We start from the raw sequence: 14,281 nt of genomic DNA on the forward strand, positions 1-14,281 counted from the left end.
TTACTTTTAAATCCAGGTTTTGTTTCATGTATTGTGCAACAGTTGTAGAACTGTTGGCCTACTTCTCACATCTGAAATTTCTTAAGCTAAATAATATTAATAATAGATGACTAAATATATAGTCATTGTTAAGAACAAATTTGAGTTCTGGAGAACTGTCCCTCAATACCTTTATTCTTTGTGCTGATGTGGTATTTGCCTTACTTTTCAGATGTCACCAGTTCTCAGTTTCAGTCTGTTTCCCCTAGTCATAGTGAAATTTATATTGTTGTCTGAATGGAAGCAAAAGTAAAAGAAGAATGTGGAGAGACGTGTAAGCAAGTCAGAAGACACACTAGAATGTTACTAGGAAAAAACCTCTGTGATTAAAAAATTAAAATTATGCAGACACACATTTTAAAAACAGTGGAAAATAAGTGGAGGATCCAACATACCATCCAGAAAATGAAATGGGGCATTTTTAAAAGTAGTATGCTCAGTAGACTTGCCACATTCTGGTGATGGACAACCTCTCTGTTCAGCCTAATATTATGTTTTAGAGCATGTTGGTTTGCAAATGAAATACTAGTGTTAAAAATATGTAAGGATTGCCTATCAGATTACTCTGAAGCACATCTGTTTTCAAATAGCTGAATGTTTGACATGTTAAGCTCTTGAAAAAGTCTTGGAAGACCAGCAGGCTTACTGAAAAATCTGACAAATTAATTCTGCGGTTAAACTTGGTGTTTGGACTTCCCTGAATGTTGTTTTGTATATTTTGTTTACCTGAGCCTCTTATGAGTGTTTTTATTCCTTTTTTTGCAACATGAAATTATATTAGTGGTTTTATTTAGCAGAAGGAACCCCTCATATAAAAGCCTACGATGAAGAAAGTGTCGCTTCTCTGAGTACAACACAGGATGAAACCCAGGACAGTTTCCAGATGAACAACGGGACACCAAATTCCAGTTATCTCCTACAAGGTGGATACATGTTGGCTGCATCCTATTGGCCAAAGGCAAGTTTATGCTTCTTTGAGAACCAAAGGTATAGGGAAGGGTGGGCTGTGACATTAGTATTCAGTTAAATGTTAAAACCAAAAATTTAAGCTGAAGTTGTGGGGAGATCTTGAAAGGATAAGAGTTGTGTTCATGGCAAATTACAGTAAAATTATGAAGTAGTATTTAATATATAGGTCATACAGTTATAAGTATAAATGATTGATTGTTCACATTAGGAAAAGAAATTTAGAGGAAGCATAAATAAGACAGAGATGTAATGTGTACAGTGTTGTCAAGCATTACTTTTGTAAAAATATTTTCTCTCTGTTTTTTAGGATCGAGTTATGATTAATCGGCTTGATAGTATTTGTCAAACAGTGTTGAAAGGTAAATGGCCTTCAGCAAGAAGGAGTTATGACAGCAATACAGTGGCATCTTTCTATACAACCAAACTCCTGGATAGCCCGGGTGCAGCTGCAGACTACAGTGAACCCAGTGCACCAACACCCCCTAGTGCAGGTGTTAAAGAAGAATATGATCAATCACCACAGATGTCAAAGGTGAAGAAGCATGTACGAGAAAAGGAGTTTACAGTGAAAATCAATGACGTATGTTTATTTTTATTGCCGTAGGACCTGATTGCGATTGCGGTGTGCGGCATGCTTTACCTGCAAGTGGCTGCCTGCTCTCACTCTTACTTCTTCGCACACTTGTTTGTGGGTATTTGGGTCTGCTTCTTTTGGGCATTCAGGTTTTTTTTTTTTTAATTTGCATAAACCACTGGAGGGAATCATCGTTATTTCCCCCTTCAAACAGAAAGTTTGCCGTTACCTTGCTTCCTCAGACAACCTGTTTTTTGCAGTTTCTAAGAATCTGGTTAATAATAAAAGGTATTCCTGTTGTTTGGCTTTTTTGAATGTTGTAGCATGTCCTACCCAGCAAGCACTTTATCATTTCATGGCCTTTTAGAGGGTTGCAGGTCAGTTCCCCAGTTTTACGTGCAGGCTAGAAGCTTCAGAATGCTCGGGGTTTTTCATATCTTCAGTTTAAGACCTGTTCCTAGCACATAAAAATATATGAAACTTTTCTCCTGTAATTGGATGTGGCATTTGTGTAGGGTTAGATTAGGGAGGTAGACAGCTGTTCAGTGCCTCAGTTTTTCTGTTAAGATATTAATTATTTAAAATCTATATTCATAGAAGTAGTTCCATGAAATTTTCAGATCTTTTTACATGGAAGAGAAGCAGGACTTGATTTAAGATCTAATGTGAAGTTTTCATTCTTCCTCAACTCTTCTGGAGTAACTGTTTGTATGTGAGAATCCTGATTATGAAGTAGTCATTTCTGCTTCAGAAGAGACTCTTCTAACCCTGGGATTTATTTAACAGGAAGGTGGTTTGAAATTGACTTTTCAGAAGCAGGGACTGTCTCAGAAAAGGCCATTTGAAAGTGAGGAAGGTGCACTGGGACAGCAGCAATACCTGGCTCGGCTTCGTGAACTCCAGAATGCTTCAGAGACCAGTCTTGTCAACTTCCCCAAATCACTACCAGAATCAGGTATATTCTGTGACTTCAAAAAATATCAGCGGGTGTAGGGATTAGTTGTAAATCTTCAATTTGGGGTGGTTCCGTTGGTCTCCGTATACGGTAAGTGGAGAGAGATGTTTACAATATTATTTGTTCCAAACTGCTTTCTAGAGGAACTCTGTCCAATGTGTAGGGAATTTAGGCACCTAAGTTGAGGCGTGGAGTTAGAAACATGAATAGCCTCACAGTGTCAGTGTAATGCTCGTTTATTAGAAGTCTCCTATTTTACGTTATAAACACCCTCAGTAGAAGATTTTAATCATTTTAAAATATATCAGTCTGCACTGACTGTAATAGATGTAAATCAAAACTCGTGGATAGTTTCTAAGCAAAGATGAAGAGCTCCAGTTTTATGCCTGTGTTAATTGTCTTTGCACTCTTCATATTCTTTCCTGTCTCCTGTAATGAAATATTGGAGAACAACAGTCTAGAACCAACTTTTTGTTTTCATAGCTTATTTTCATAATAGGTAACAGTAGGTGTACGTTAACAGAAGAAGATAGTGAGCCTGAAGTAAGCAGTTAAAATTTGGATTAAAATATTTGTAATGAATAGAATTAAGTGCATGTTTTAGGCCAGCTTCTGATTAAATGACTGTAAATCATTGAGACACATGTGTATAAAAAAAATTTCCTTTAGAAAAATATTAACCTTCATTTCCATTTTGCAGTTCCTTGTTCTTCTTTTGCAACATACCATTAAGGTCTTGCTATAAATGTTGTTAGAAACATTTATGTAAGGGTGTCTGCCAGTGTGTGAGAGATGTCAGCGGTCTTTAACAGCTCTTCTACTTGTACAGATTTGTTTGGGGGAGTTTTTAAATGGGAAACTTCCATAGTAGAGTAGCTTTTCAGATCCTGCTATTAATAATGCGGTTTAAATGGTCATAAAACAACAGGCAATTTCTGTTATATATTATATATAGAAAATATCTTTAGAAACTATCTGTACTGGTACTATTTCAAGTAATCTTATTTCTTTTTCTTTTTTTTTTCCTCTAACATGCTGCTTGTTATAAATAGCTCAAGCTTCATTAATTTTATTGCTTCATTCATTTGACTAGGTACTTCCAGTCAGTTAACAGCTAGTGCCAATGGAGTGATAGTTGACAGTCAGCCTGTAGTGAAAAAGAGAAGAGGAAGAAGGAAGAATGTGGAGGGAGTCGATGTCCTCTTTATAAATAGAAATAAACAGCCTAATCATGTAAGTAAATTTGATTCTATATCCAAAAATAAGGTCCGATTTACTGTTAATCTCTTAACTGAGCATTGACCTGTCAACATACAACAAAAAGTTTATTACTCAAAACAGGTTTTTTTCTGAAGTTGTTCATTATAAGTTTAAGACTACAAAATGAGAACTGTTTTATTAAATATTACCAAAATGCAACATTGGCAACTCTTTTTTAAAACTAAACTATATATAGTTCTTGTTTTTGATAAAATGTAATTAGCACTGTGTTATAAAAAACATGACATTTGACCTAGCAACATTTTCAGATACCTTTTCTTCCCAGTCCCTTTTCTGCCAACAAGTGTGACAGGGCCTGACCCTGCCATGACTGAAGTGGAGCTTATCTTTATGCTCATGAGTAGTCTCTCTGCATTCCTGGATGTGTGCATAATGACTCGCAGGACTGTGGCCTTCATTGTATCATATATAAAATAATTAGGGTAGTTTCTGTTTTCCACAGAGAACTTAATCAAATGTTTTGAATTTCTCCAGGTTAATCCAGGTATTAACTCCTGTCAAGTTGCTGCAGGAATAAACCCAGCGCTCGCTTACACTCAGTCCCAAGGCATGCTTGATGCAGAGAGTCCAGTTCCTGTTATTAACCTAAAAGACGGAACAAGGCTTGCAGGTGATGATGCCCCAAAAAGAAAAGATTTAGAAAAGTGGCTTAAGGAACATCCTGGCTATGTTGAAGATTTAGGAGCTTGTATTCCTGTGAGTATTCTTTTCAGCTCTGCTTTAGCTCAATAGCAAAACATCTCTCATAATGTACTTGAATTTGTATTGTATTTTATGTGGAATTCTCGTTTGTTTGTTTGTTCTTCTATATTATATTGTTTAGGAAGGAAAATATCTGTCTCCTGGTATTTCTTCTTACATAATTTGCGAGCTCCACTAGCCTTTCATTTCCCTCACAAATATAATTGCTAGGAAAAATAACATTATATGTAGATATTTGATCATTGTCTAGTTTTACATAGGCCTTAAAAATTATCTACATTAGGAAAATATGTTTTATCATGATGTTCATTAGCTAGTTAGAAATGATCACAGCTGAAAATATGTAACGGCAAATTTAGTGATGTGCAAGAGGATTAAAGACTTTATTGTGGAATATATCTCATCTACATTTCAGTGTTATGGTAGTATCACGTTGTGTGGGTATGATGAAAAGCTGCTTTCTATCCTGTCGCCGTGCTTGTACTGTTGCGTGAGGTTACTTTGGCCCAGGTACAGGATATTGTATTTTTCCTTGTTGAACTTCATGAGGTTACTGTCAGCCCGTTTCTCCAGCCTTTTGAGGTCTTGCTGAATGGCAGCCTACCCCTCTAGTGCGACAGCCGCCTTCCCCTGTTTGGCATCATCTGTACGTTCCTTGAGGGTGTATTCACCCTGTCCCACTGCCCAGGTTGTTAATGAAGACACAGGATGAAAAGTGCGTTTCCCGAGAGTTCCTTTTTTCCAACAGTAAATAAGCCAAACCTGACAAAATTAAAGAAGAGCTTTTGTAGATCCTAAGGTTATTAACTTTTTTAAGATACCAAACAAAAATGGAGGGGGGGAAAAGGCTAGTTGTTCTTTTTGTTAAGAATGTCTCAACGTAGTAACATGTTTTGTTCCACCATGTTTTTTTCAACAGTTGTGTATCTGTTTTTTGCTGCTGCTGTTCCTCCTTTCTTCCCTCTGAAGCAGTCTGGCAATTAGAAATGAGAATTTAGGTAAAATTTCAAAACTTCCAATTAGGCATTTTTATCCATGAATTAAGGACTGTATTTAAAACACTGAAGTATGTACAAAGAAATAAATTAAATATGCAAAGAGCATAGTATAAAATTCTGAGGATCGAAATCTGCATTTAGTATTTTTGAAGCAGTATAGGCAGTATGGAGAGAAACTAGATTGTCACATGATCTACATTTCCATTTTTTTTAAGTCATAAGAACAACTATCCAAATAAGTTTCCTTATGATACTGAATAGAAGAATGTGACTTCGAAAGAAGGCCTGCCTAAAGAGAATATGCAAGTATCTTAACATATTTTAAAACAGTTATATCAGAAAAATAATTGTTTTTTTAATTCCTTTCTAACAGAGAATGCAGCTGCATGATGGGAGGCCCAAACAAAAAAGACACCGTTGTCGAAACCCTAATAAACTGGACGTTAATAGTCTGACTGGTGAAGAACGTGTTCAGCTCATAAATAGAAGAAATGCAAGAAAGGTATTCATGTTACTGTCTTCATTCATATCTTCCCAAAATCAAGTTACCTGAAATAAAGAGCTCTTAATATTTAGCCAATGAAATTTTGTGTGCAAAGTAAATGTTTTTGTGTTGCATTTTTGGCACAAAATAGGAAAGTCAATGGCAGTGTTCTAGTAAGCATTTTGAAACTATGGAAATATGTAAGACACTGCTAGGAACTTATTCTAGGGTTTCTGTTCAGAATTGAACACTCAATATACTGCAATATTTGTGCCATTGACTGAAAGTGAATTTCAGTACAGAGGCTATCCCATGAAATGCTTTGTTCCATAATAAAACTACTCTAGACAGATTTTTTGATATTTGTATTACAGTAAAACTAAGGTTGTTGTCTTTTGTATGTTATTGATTTAATTTAGCTCTCAGACTTATTACAGTAACTTTTTCAGAGGAATTTTTTATTTTCCATAGAATCTTTTTTCCTTGAAGACTGGCAGCAAAGAACACTCTAAAAAGACCCCATTTTAAAATTTGAATTTCTCGTAACATATGGTTCTCTATATGTTGTTCTAATCAAATAGCAGCAATCTGTCAAGTTCTAAACTTCACACACATCTTATGATTTGCCATTATTACTTTTGAAATTGTTAAAATTGTTATATTGATAGTGTATCCCGCATAGGAACTTGTTCATTGGAATTTGTTAAATCCTGTGTGCTGGATTTTTTTTTTTTTTTTGGGGGGGGGGTTTCTTTTCTTATCTCTGCCATTCTGCATTTGTGATTCACCAGTATACATTACTGGTAAATCAAATTGCTAGGTTAACCAGTAGTGCAATGGGGAATAAAAGAAGAAAGGGAGTTCTTGTGTAAAATCCCAATAGGGGAAGGTGGGAGGCTTAGGTGGTATTTACGGGTTTTTCAGTCAGGTGATCAAAGTTTGGGAAGAGTATGATGAATTCAAAAGGGCTTTGGGGAAGGCGTAAAAGCAGTATGTAAGAAAAGCACCGCAGAACATTGTTGTTGTTTGTGGAATGGATTCAGACAGGTGTGTGGGATGGTGTTTTTGAATGCCGATGTTGTACCAGAACGGCAGCACGGTGAGGGAGCCTTTTCGGTATTGCATCAATGCACAGACCACTTTCTCTTGTGATACTGCTACCTTCTCTTTCTGTTAGAGAGCCATTGCAAGGAAAGCAGAATTTTTTTCACACAGCTATTTTAAGGTCAGAAGCTTTGTGTGTCTGTAGAGAAGAGTGAGACAGACTTTGAGAGTCCTTAATCTCTTCAGTGCATTGAGACAGCGGCTCTAAAGCGGAGCCTGTGTAGTGCTAGTCTCTCAACAGGCAGGCACACTCGGCTTCTCTATGGTAAACCAGGCTCTAGGGAACCTTTCAGAGTTGATGATCGAGGAATGAGAGATTCAATCTTTGTTTGCTGTAAGAGCCTGTTTTTTCACGATGGCTTTTTTTCTCTTAAGAAGTTTCCCCATGATGGTTGAAACACTCTTCTTCTGTTACCTTATTATTATCCTCAGTGTTTTCACTTACAGTCTGCCCCCAGCTTCTCTGGGTCACCAGACTCGCCAAAATGTCTGCTCATTTTTTTGTTGTTGTTGCTGTGGTTTTTTTTAATGGGGATCCACATTTAGTAGCATTGGAGGGGAACTGAAAGTAGCCCAGAAACATCAGTTGATGTCGCAATTTATCTTAGAGAAAGCTGAGCAAAAACTGGAATTCCTTTCCCTCTCTTCTTTGTACTAGAGACAATCTGGATCAGTTTATACTTCTGGTTAATCTGAAATCTTACTTCCCTGCTTGTATGATTTTATTGATGAGACTTGCTGTCTAGCAATCTTAACTCAAAATTAGTCATCTTTGCATGAAAAAAATACAAGAAAATTTTACAAGACAAGCAGAACCTCTTGATAGAAGTATTTTTAGAAATCAACTGACGTGATAGGGTAGGACTGATTTACTAGACAGAGGAAAATTGTAGCTAATATGATTGGAGTTTCAACTTTCTTGCAAATCCTTGGACCTCTGTTCTCTGTTCACTGTTTTGCCTGCTGTTCCATTCACTGCATGGCTAAAATGAGCTCTGACATTAATACTTATAGTAGTAGGAATATCAGTTATTGAAGTTACAAAGTAAGAGTTTAGTAGATGCTGATGTTTAGAACAAATCAAGAATATCTCACCTAATCCGGTAGAAATCAATCAAATGCTATATCTTTCTTGTTGATAATTTTAATTGAGACTATTTGTATTGTTTTACATAAAAGACAAAAATGGAACAGTGTGTCAGTCATGAATGTTGTCTTTTTTCATATCAGATGAGAAGTATTTCTTGACTTCTATCTTTTACTTCTCAGGTGGGGGGTGCATTTGCTCCCCCTCTGAAGGATTTGTGCAGGTTCTTGAAAGAAAATCCAGAGTATGGAGTGGCTCCTGAATGGGGAGAAGTTGTAAAACAGTCTGTGAGTATTTGCATAATAAGATATCTATGACATGAAATGTATTGTAAAACATAAACAAAAGCAAACAAAAAAGGCATGTTTTTTATTTCTGGTATTATAGTAAATGTAGGGTATGAGTCCATATTAAGTTTTCTGGACAGCTGAGTTCCCTAAACTGGCACAGCTCTGAGTAGGAGGAAGGAGGAGAGGCAGTGGCAACTCCAAATTAGAGATTTGATTTAAAGTGCTACAGTGCTGTGACTTTTGCATCTAGTAAATATAGCCTTGAAGGTTTTTAGGCAAAGTGTTAGCCTGCAGAATAGTTTCTTATCCTTAAAATTATAGTAGTGAAGATAAAATACAATTTTAAATATTTAGTTTTACTTTTTAAATAACTTACAATGTACAGTTTAAATTTTAAAAAAGAATGGTATCGCCTATCAAAATATAAGTCAAGTAGTAAAATACCTATTTTCTACACTTAGAGTTTTTGTTTTGTTTTTAGCTTAAAAACTAGTGATGAGATTCCAGTGGAGGGAGCAAAGTTAATATATTACAAAAGCTTAATATCTTGATGTGTAAATGTTTTTCTGCTCAGGTAAAAATATGAGTAATATCCGTAGCTCATTAGTGACGTGACTAAAGTAGACTTGCATCTGAGCTTTCAAGCCCGGTTTTCACATCCATCATTTCTTTTGTGCCCACTGATTCCCATTTCCAGTATTTTTAGGAATATGTTTGCCCTACAGTTTCACCATTGCCCAGTCCTATTCCTTCTGTAGGGATCATCAACAAAGTTAGTGATAAAAGAAGTACATTCCCCTGTAGTCCTGAGCTGCTTGCTAGTAGCAAGATCCACTCAGTAAATTGCTTTTCCCAGACTGGAGATGATGAATGTAGCTTTAAAGGGGTGCATGTAAGTGCATGTGTCCCTGTGTGTGTATGCATGTCCGTGTGCTCCCCTGTGTACCTGTATGCCTGCACATAATTTTGCATTTAGATCACAGTTAACGTGGAGCTTACAGTAGAACTAGAGACATTTATAGACACAATTTTTACATGTTTATGTCAATCAAATAACTGGGCAGCTGACTACTTAAATTTTATGTCCTGCATGGATAGAGGCATATAGAAACCTGTGAGAATGATTTCAAAGGTTACTTTAAGCAGTTTTATCTGTTTCTGATCAATTGTTAGAGACGATCTGAAAAACTGCTACAGAAAGAAAAATCTGAAGATGTGTTTCATTTATGCAACAATAACAAAAACTCTGATTTATTAAAAATAATCATACCAGAATTACAAAGGTTTTTTCGTTTGAGATTTGTACTTGGTTAAATTTAAAAGAGGAAAGTGACGTCTATTTCCTTGTCTACCAAAACTTGTCAGGAGTGTATTACACTAACGCTACACCTTCAGCCTCCAGCAAAGAAATGACTAAGTTAAATTCTGTTCTAGTTCATATCAACTAAATTCTAAATCTTTTTGTGAAGTCCTAAATTCCACTCTCTCCCCTTGTCCCCCTTGTAGGACATTCTGGTAGGAAAAAAGGTAACTAGGAACAGGATTAGACTGCAGTGAATAGAGGTGTAAATAAGAGAATTCCTTTTAAAATTTAGTATTGTATTGTATTATGGAGGTGATTGATAGTTTATCTTCTGATTGCCATTTTTAAAAGGGGTTCTCAAGACAATGCATTTTAAAGAGTGTATTAATGCACAATTATAATTCTTTCTTTATCATTAGATAAAGGACTTACAGCGGTAAGGAATACTATGTAAGCCCCTAAAAGTGCTCTGAATTTCATTTTAATTGAGCTTGAGTCTCTGCTATTTATTCTTAAGTATATGGATGATGTGAAATATGAAGGCATTAAACAGACGGTAGCAATAGTAAAAAGGACTCAGACTGTTGATCTGTGTGAAATCATACATTTATATTTCACCTCAAATTGAGTAACTAAGTTCTCTTCTTAATTAGTCATTTACAAATTAAATGATTGGAATGTGGTAATATCCCAAAGCAGTGCTATGTTTTATATCTTAAACTCAAATTGCTCCTCTAATTAGCTATATTTGGCCTGATCTGCAAAGAACCCTCCAAAGGTGAGTTAGCAGAGGGTCTTGAGAGGAGACCTCACCGTAGACCTGCCTGTGGAACTGGGATTTAAATGCTTGAGATGTGATAGCACAGGGTCACCACAAATTGCAGCGAGTTGTCTGAATATCAAGTTGCTCTACCAACATAACAGAATAATCTTTGACACGGTTACTGTATGCTTGGGGTTTTTTGCTGCTTCATTTTCACGCTTTCAAAATACTGAGAATACCCGATGCATCTCTTGCAGGGATTTCTTCCAGAAGGTATGTTCGACCGTATTCTCACAGGGCCTGTTGTGCGGGAAGAAGTAAGCCGGAGAGGAAGACGGCCGAAGAGTGAGATTGCCAAGGCAACAGCAGCTGCAGCGGCCGCAACAGCAGCCAGCGTATCAGTTAACCCTCTGCTAGCCAACGGGTTGCTGCCGGGCATGGATCTGCCCAGCCTGCAGGCCCTGCAGCAAAACCTGCAAAATCTGCAGTCGCTGCAAGTCACGGCGGGCTTAATGGGCATGCCGGCGGGCTTAACCACTGCCGGGGAAGCCAAGAGCGTGGCTGCCATGTTCCCCATGCTGCTGTCGGGGATGGCTGGATTACCAAACTTGCTGGGCATGGGCGGACTTCTCACAAAGTCTACAGAATCTATTACAGAGGAGAAAAAGGGAAGCGATTCAAAGGAGGCAGATATAAAGAAAGAAAGGACAGAAGACCAAAATACAGATATTGGTGGTGAAAACTCTGTTTCAAATTCTCCTTCAACATCCTCTGCTGCTGCAGCTGCCAACCCTCTATCTCTTAACCCATTACTTTTGTCCAACATACTTTATCCAGGGATGCTTCTCACTCCAGGCCTTAATCTTCATATCCCAGCTTTGTCTCAGTCCAATATTTTTGATGTACAGAACAGTGAAAACAATGACACAGGCTCAGCCAAGCCCACAGAAGAAAAAGAGGAAAATTCTAGGGTTAGAGATCAGGAAGACAAAGGGGGAACAGAGCCAAGCTCTCACAATGAAAACAGCACAGATGAGGGTTCAGAGAAAGCAGATGCTTCATCTGGATCTGACAGTACATCGTCTTCGTCTGAGGATTCAGATTCTAGTGATGAAGACTGACCCCGGACTCTGCACTTAAATTATAAACTGATTTTGAATTTATTCTTTAATTATTTCATTGTAAATAACCCAGTGTTGAGTGCATCAATGATTTACTGACCGAACATTTCAGTATTTGTTTAGAAGTGCAAACTGCTTTCAGAGACGTTTTGCATGTAATATTTCTTGAAGTTCATAAGTTTCTGAACTTGTATGTACTATCAAATACACAATGGTGTAAAATTACAACAAAAGGCATTATAATTTTGTTGGGGGGTTAATTTTATGAAAATAATGCTCAAGTAAGAGCTGTATATTTAATATATTTGCAGTGAACACAGAATACTTTATGCATATTATTGATTTAATTTGAATATAGTTTTACAGCCTCCTTGACACTTATAATTTACAGATCAAAACTCAGCAATAATTTGGGCAGCTAATGAATGTCATGAAAGCTGTAGAATCTACATCACCATCCATTGCTTTAATTACATGAAAATGCTCTAGTGTTGTGATGCACTGCTGTTTCCAATTCAGGTACAAGTGTGTTTAAAAGAAGATAAATTTTTCCCAATCAGCCAATTAAACTGGCTACCTGTTACCTCAGCTGAGTTAGTTTAGGAAGTTTACATTGGTTTCTATTAACTTGTTTTCAGGTTTTGTTTTGTTTTCTAAAGACATCCTGTATGATATCATGTTAAAATCTGAGTTATCTGAGATATGACTGTTGGGTTGTTTTTTCTCATTACAAGAGTTCTCTTTGACAGTAGTAAAGGGAAATTAAAACAAACTGTCTTATCTCATGCTACTTGGCACCATAGAGACCTATTTAGTTTACACCTTGCAAAGTTTTGGGCTCCCTCCACAGAATTATAAGTCCCAAAATAAGGAGTAGTTTCCCCAAGACTCAGAAGAGGCAAACTGTCATAAAGTGCCACTGAAAAGACCTTTCAACACTGCATACTTCATGTAAAAATTGTTTGTTTGCTTTGTTTGTGTAGATTTCTATTTGTGTTTTATGTCATAAAACCTCCTGGAATTACCAGTTAATAATGGTAAATAAAGTGTAGATAGTTTTGAACTCCTTTTGAGTTTAAACTTCTCTACAGATTTAAATCTGACTAAATATTAAATATTACCCCAAATCGTTATTGGGATATCAGTTCATATATTATGCTGAGTTGCCCACTAAAGAAAAAGCACTTTGACTAGTAAGGAAGACAAATTATTCCTGGAAACCACATGAACAGGGCATAAAGCATCTGTTTAAGTCCAAATCCTTAGAACCCTTTACTATATAAAATCTGTCTAATATTTGATGTGTGATATGATTCCTCCTTCTTCTTAAGCTGCTATTACTCTGACACAGTAGAGGCCCAGATTCACACTTACACAAGTTCTGAACTGACTGAGATTTCAATTGACCTTAGTTATACCATTTGTGGTCCAAGAATAGGCAAGTGTTAAGAGAAAATAGATACAGGTACTAGTAGAAGTCATTGAAAAAGCTTTACAAAGGGATAAATTTAAAAAACAAAAAACTGTATATTTTGATATAGTTCTGTTGCTTGCTTGTACAGTAAAACAACTGTGTTGTTTTTTACCAAGAACTTTACCAATGAAATATAAGTTTCTATGTGCAAAATAATTAACCCCATGATTAGAAGCAGTATTACATGTAATTACATAATTATACAAGTACCATTTGGATTGTGCTGGTTACGTATTTTCCCAAATAGTATTCTGGTTTTTGGCCCTTCATGCAGTGTCTTAGCAATAGTCAAAATTTAAAACTGCCAAGAGAAGGGGGTAGCAATTCTTCATCATGAGAAAAATGTATTGCGTATTTAATATTTTGCCCTTTGTAATATAGCACTTTTATTTAACTAGGATGCATCTATGAAATAGCCAAAGTTTTACAAACAGTTATTAACTTAGTTTGCTGATGGACTATGTCAACAATACCATCACTTCCCACCCTTACCCCACAGAAGAAATCCCAAATCTTGTGGCTAAAACTAATTTATATCAGATTTATGAAATAAAGTATTTTCCTAATTATGCTCAAGTGAGTTTGGTTACCATTCTAGTGATTCTTTCTATGTAATAAGGCAATTACAGTTTCAAGTAATGAAGGCTGGTGTAGAATTGAACATAATATATCGGGTTTATTTTTAATCAGTATGAATCAGAAGGGGAAAAAATGTCCCACTATCAGCTATAAACTATATGCAAATACAGTTGTATAAAGTTAAGGGTTGTAAGGAAACCTCAGTAGAATTACACTAATACTGAAGTTAAAATTAAAAGGATATCCAAGGTGATGATAAAGTGTGTGTTGGTAGTTACTAAAAGAACCTTAGCTGTTATTGCCTTGTATTTCTATCCCTTGTTTCAGGCTTCATGATCCAAGTCTTAGTCCAGTTTTTCTTTTGGACATTTGCAATATTTGCCAGTTGTGTTCTGTGTAGTCTGAATTTGCTTTCTGTAGTTGAACAAGCGTCTTAAAAAGTCATTTGTAATTTATTGAATTACTTTCTATGATGTTCTATAGAGCAAATGGAAGTTTAATTATTTTTTATTAAACATATTCTTTGACTACCCATGATGTCAGCCTCAATATGTGAAA

The 14,281-nt window shown here is 36.2% G+C and overlaps 1 protein-coding gene across 8 annotated transcripts in view; it reads left to right on the top strand.

Annotated features, from left to right (window-relative positions):
• The window catches only part of CHD9 (chromodomain helicase DNA binding protein 9), a 104,891-nt gene extending 90,636 nt beyond the window's left edge, over nt 1–14,255 (top strand). For 3 of the 8 annotated variants that reach the window (XM_067302579.1, XM_067302580.1, XM_067302586.1), the window contains 8 exons: nt 834–997; nt 1,316–1,588; nt 2,369–2,537; nt 3,631–3,770; nt 4,293–4,514; nt 5,892–6,020; nt 8,376–8,480; nt 10,807–14,255. In XM_067302579.1, coding sequence (XP_067158680.1) covers nt 834–997; nt 1,316–1,588; nt 2,369–2,537; nt 3,631–3,770; nt 4,293–4,514; nt 5,892–6,020; nt 8,376–8,480; nt 10,807–11,670 — 2,066 coding nt within the window. In that variant the 3' untranslated portion in view covers nt 11,671–14,255. The remainder of the gene's footprint in view (nt 1–833; nt 998–1,315; nt 1,589–2,368; nt 2,538–3,630; nt 3,771–4,292; nt 4,515–5,891; nt 6,021–8,375; nt 8,481–10,806) is intronic. The other 5 variants (XM_067302583.1, XM_067302587.1, XM_067302582.1 and 2 more) reach the window with 4 other exon arrangements.
• The last annotated feature ends 26 nt before the right edge of the window (nt 14,256–14,281 follow it).

The sequence above is a fragment of the Apteryx mantelli genome, chromosome 10, assembly GCF_036417845.1.
Source record: "Apteryx mantelli isolate bAptMan1 chromosome 10, bAptMan1.hap1, whole genome shotgun sequence".
Taxonomy (NCBI): domain Eukaryota; kingdom Metazoa; phylum Chordata; class Aves; order Apterygiformes; family Apterygidae; genus Apteryx; species Apteryx mantelli.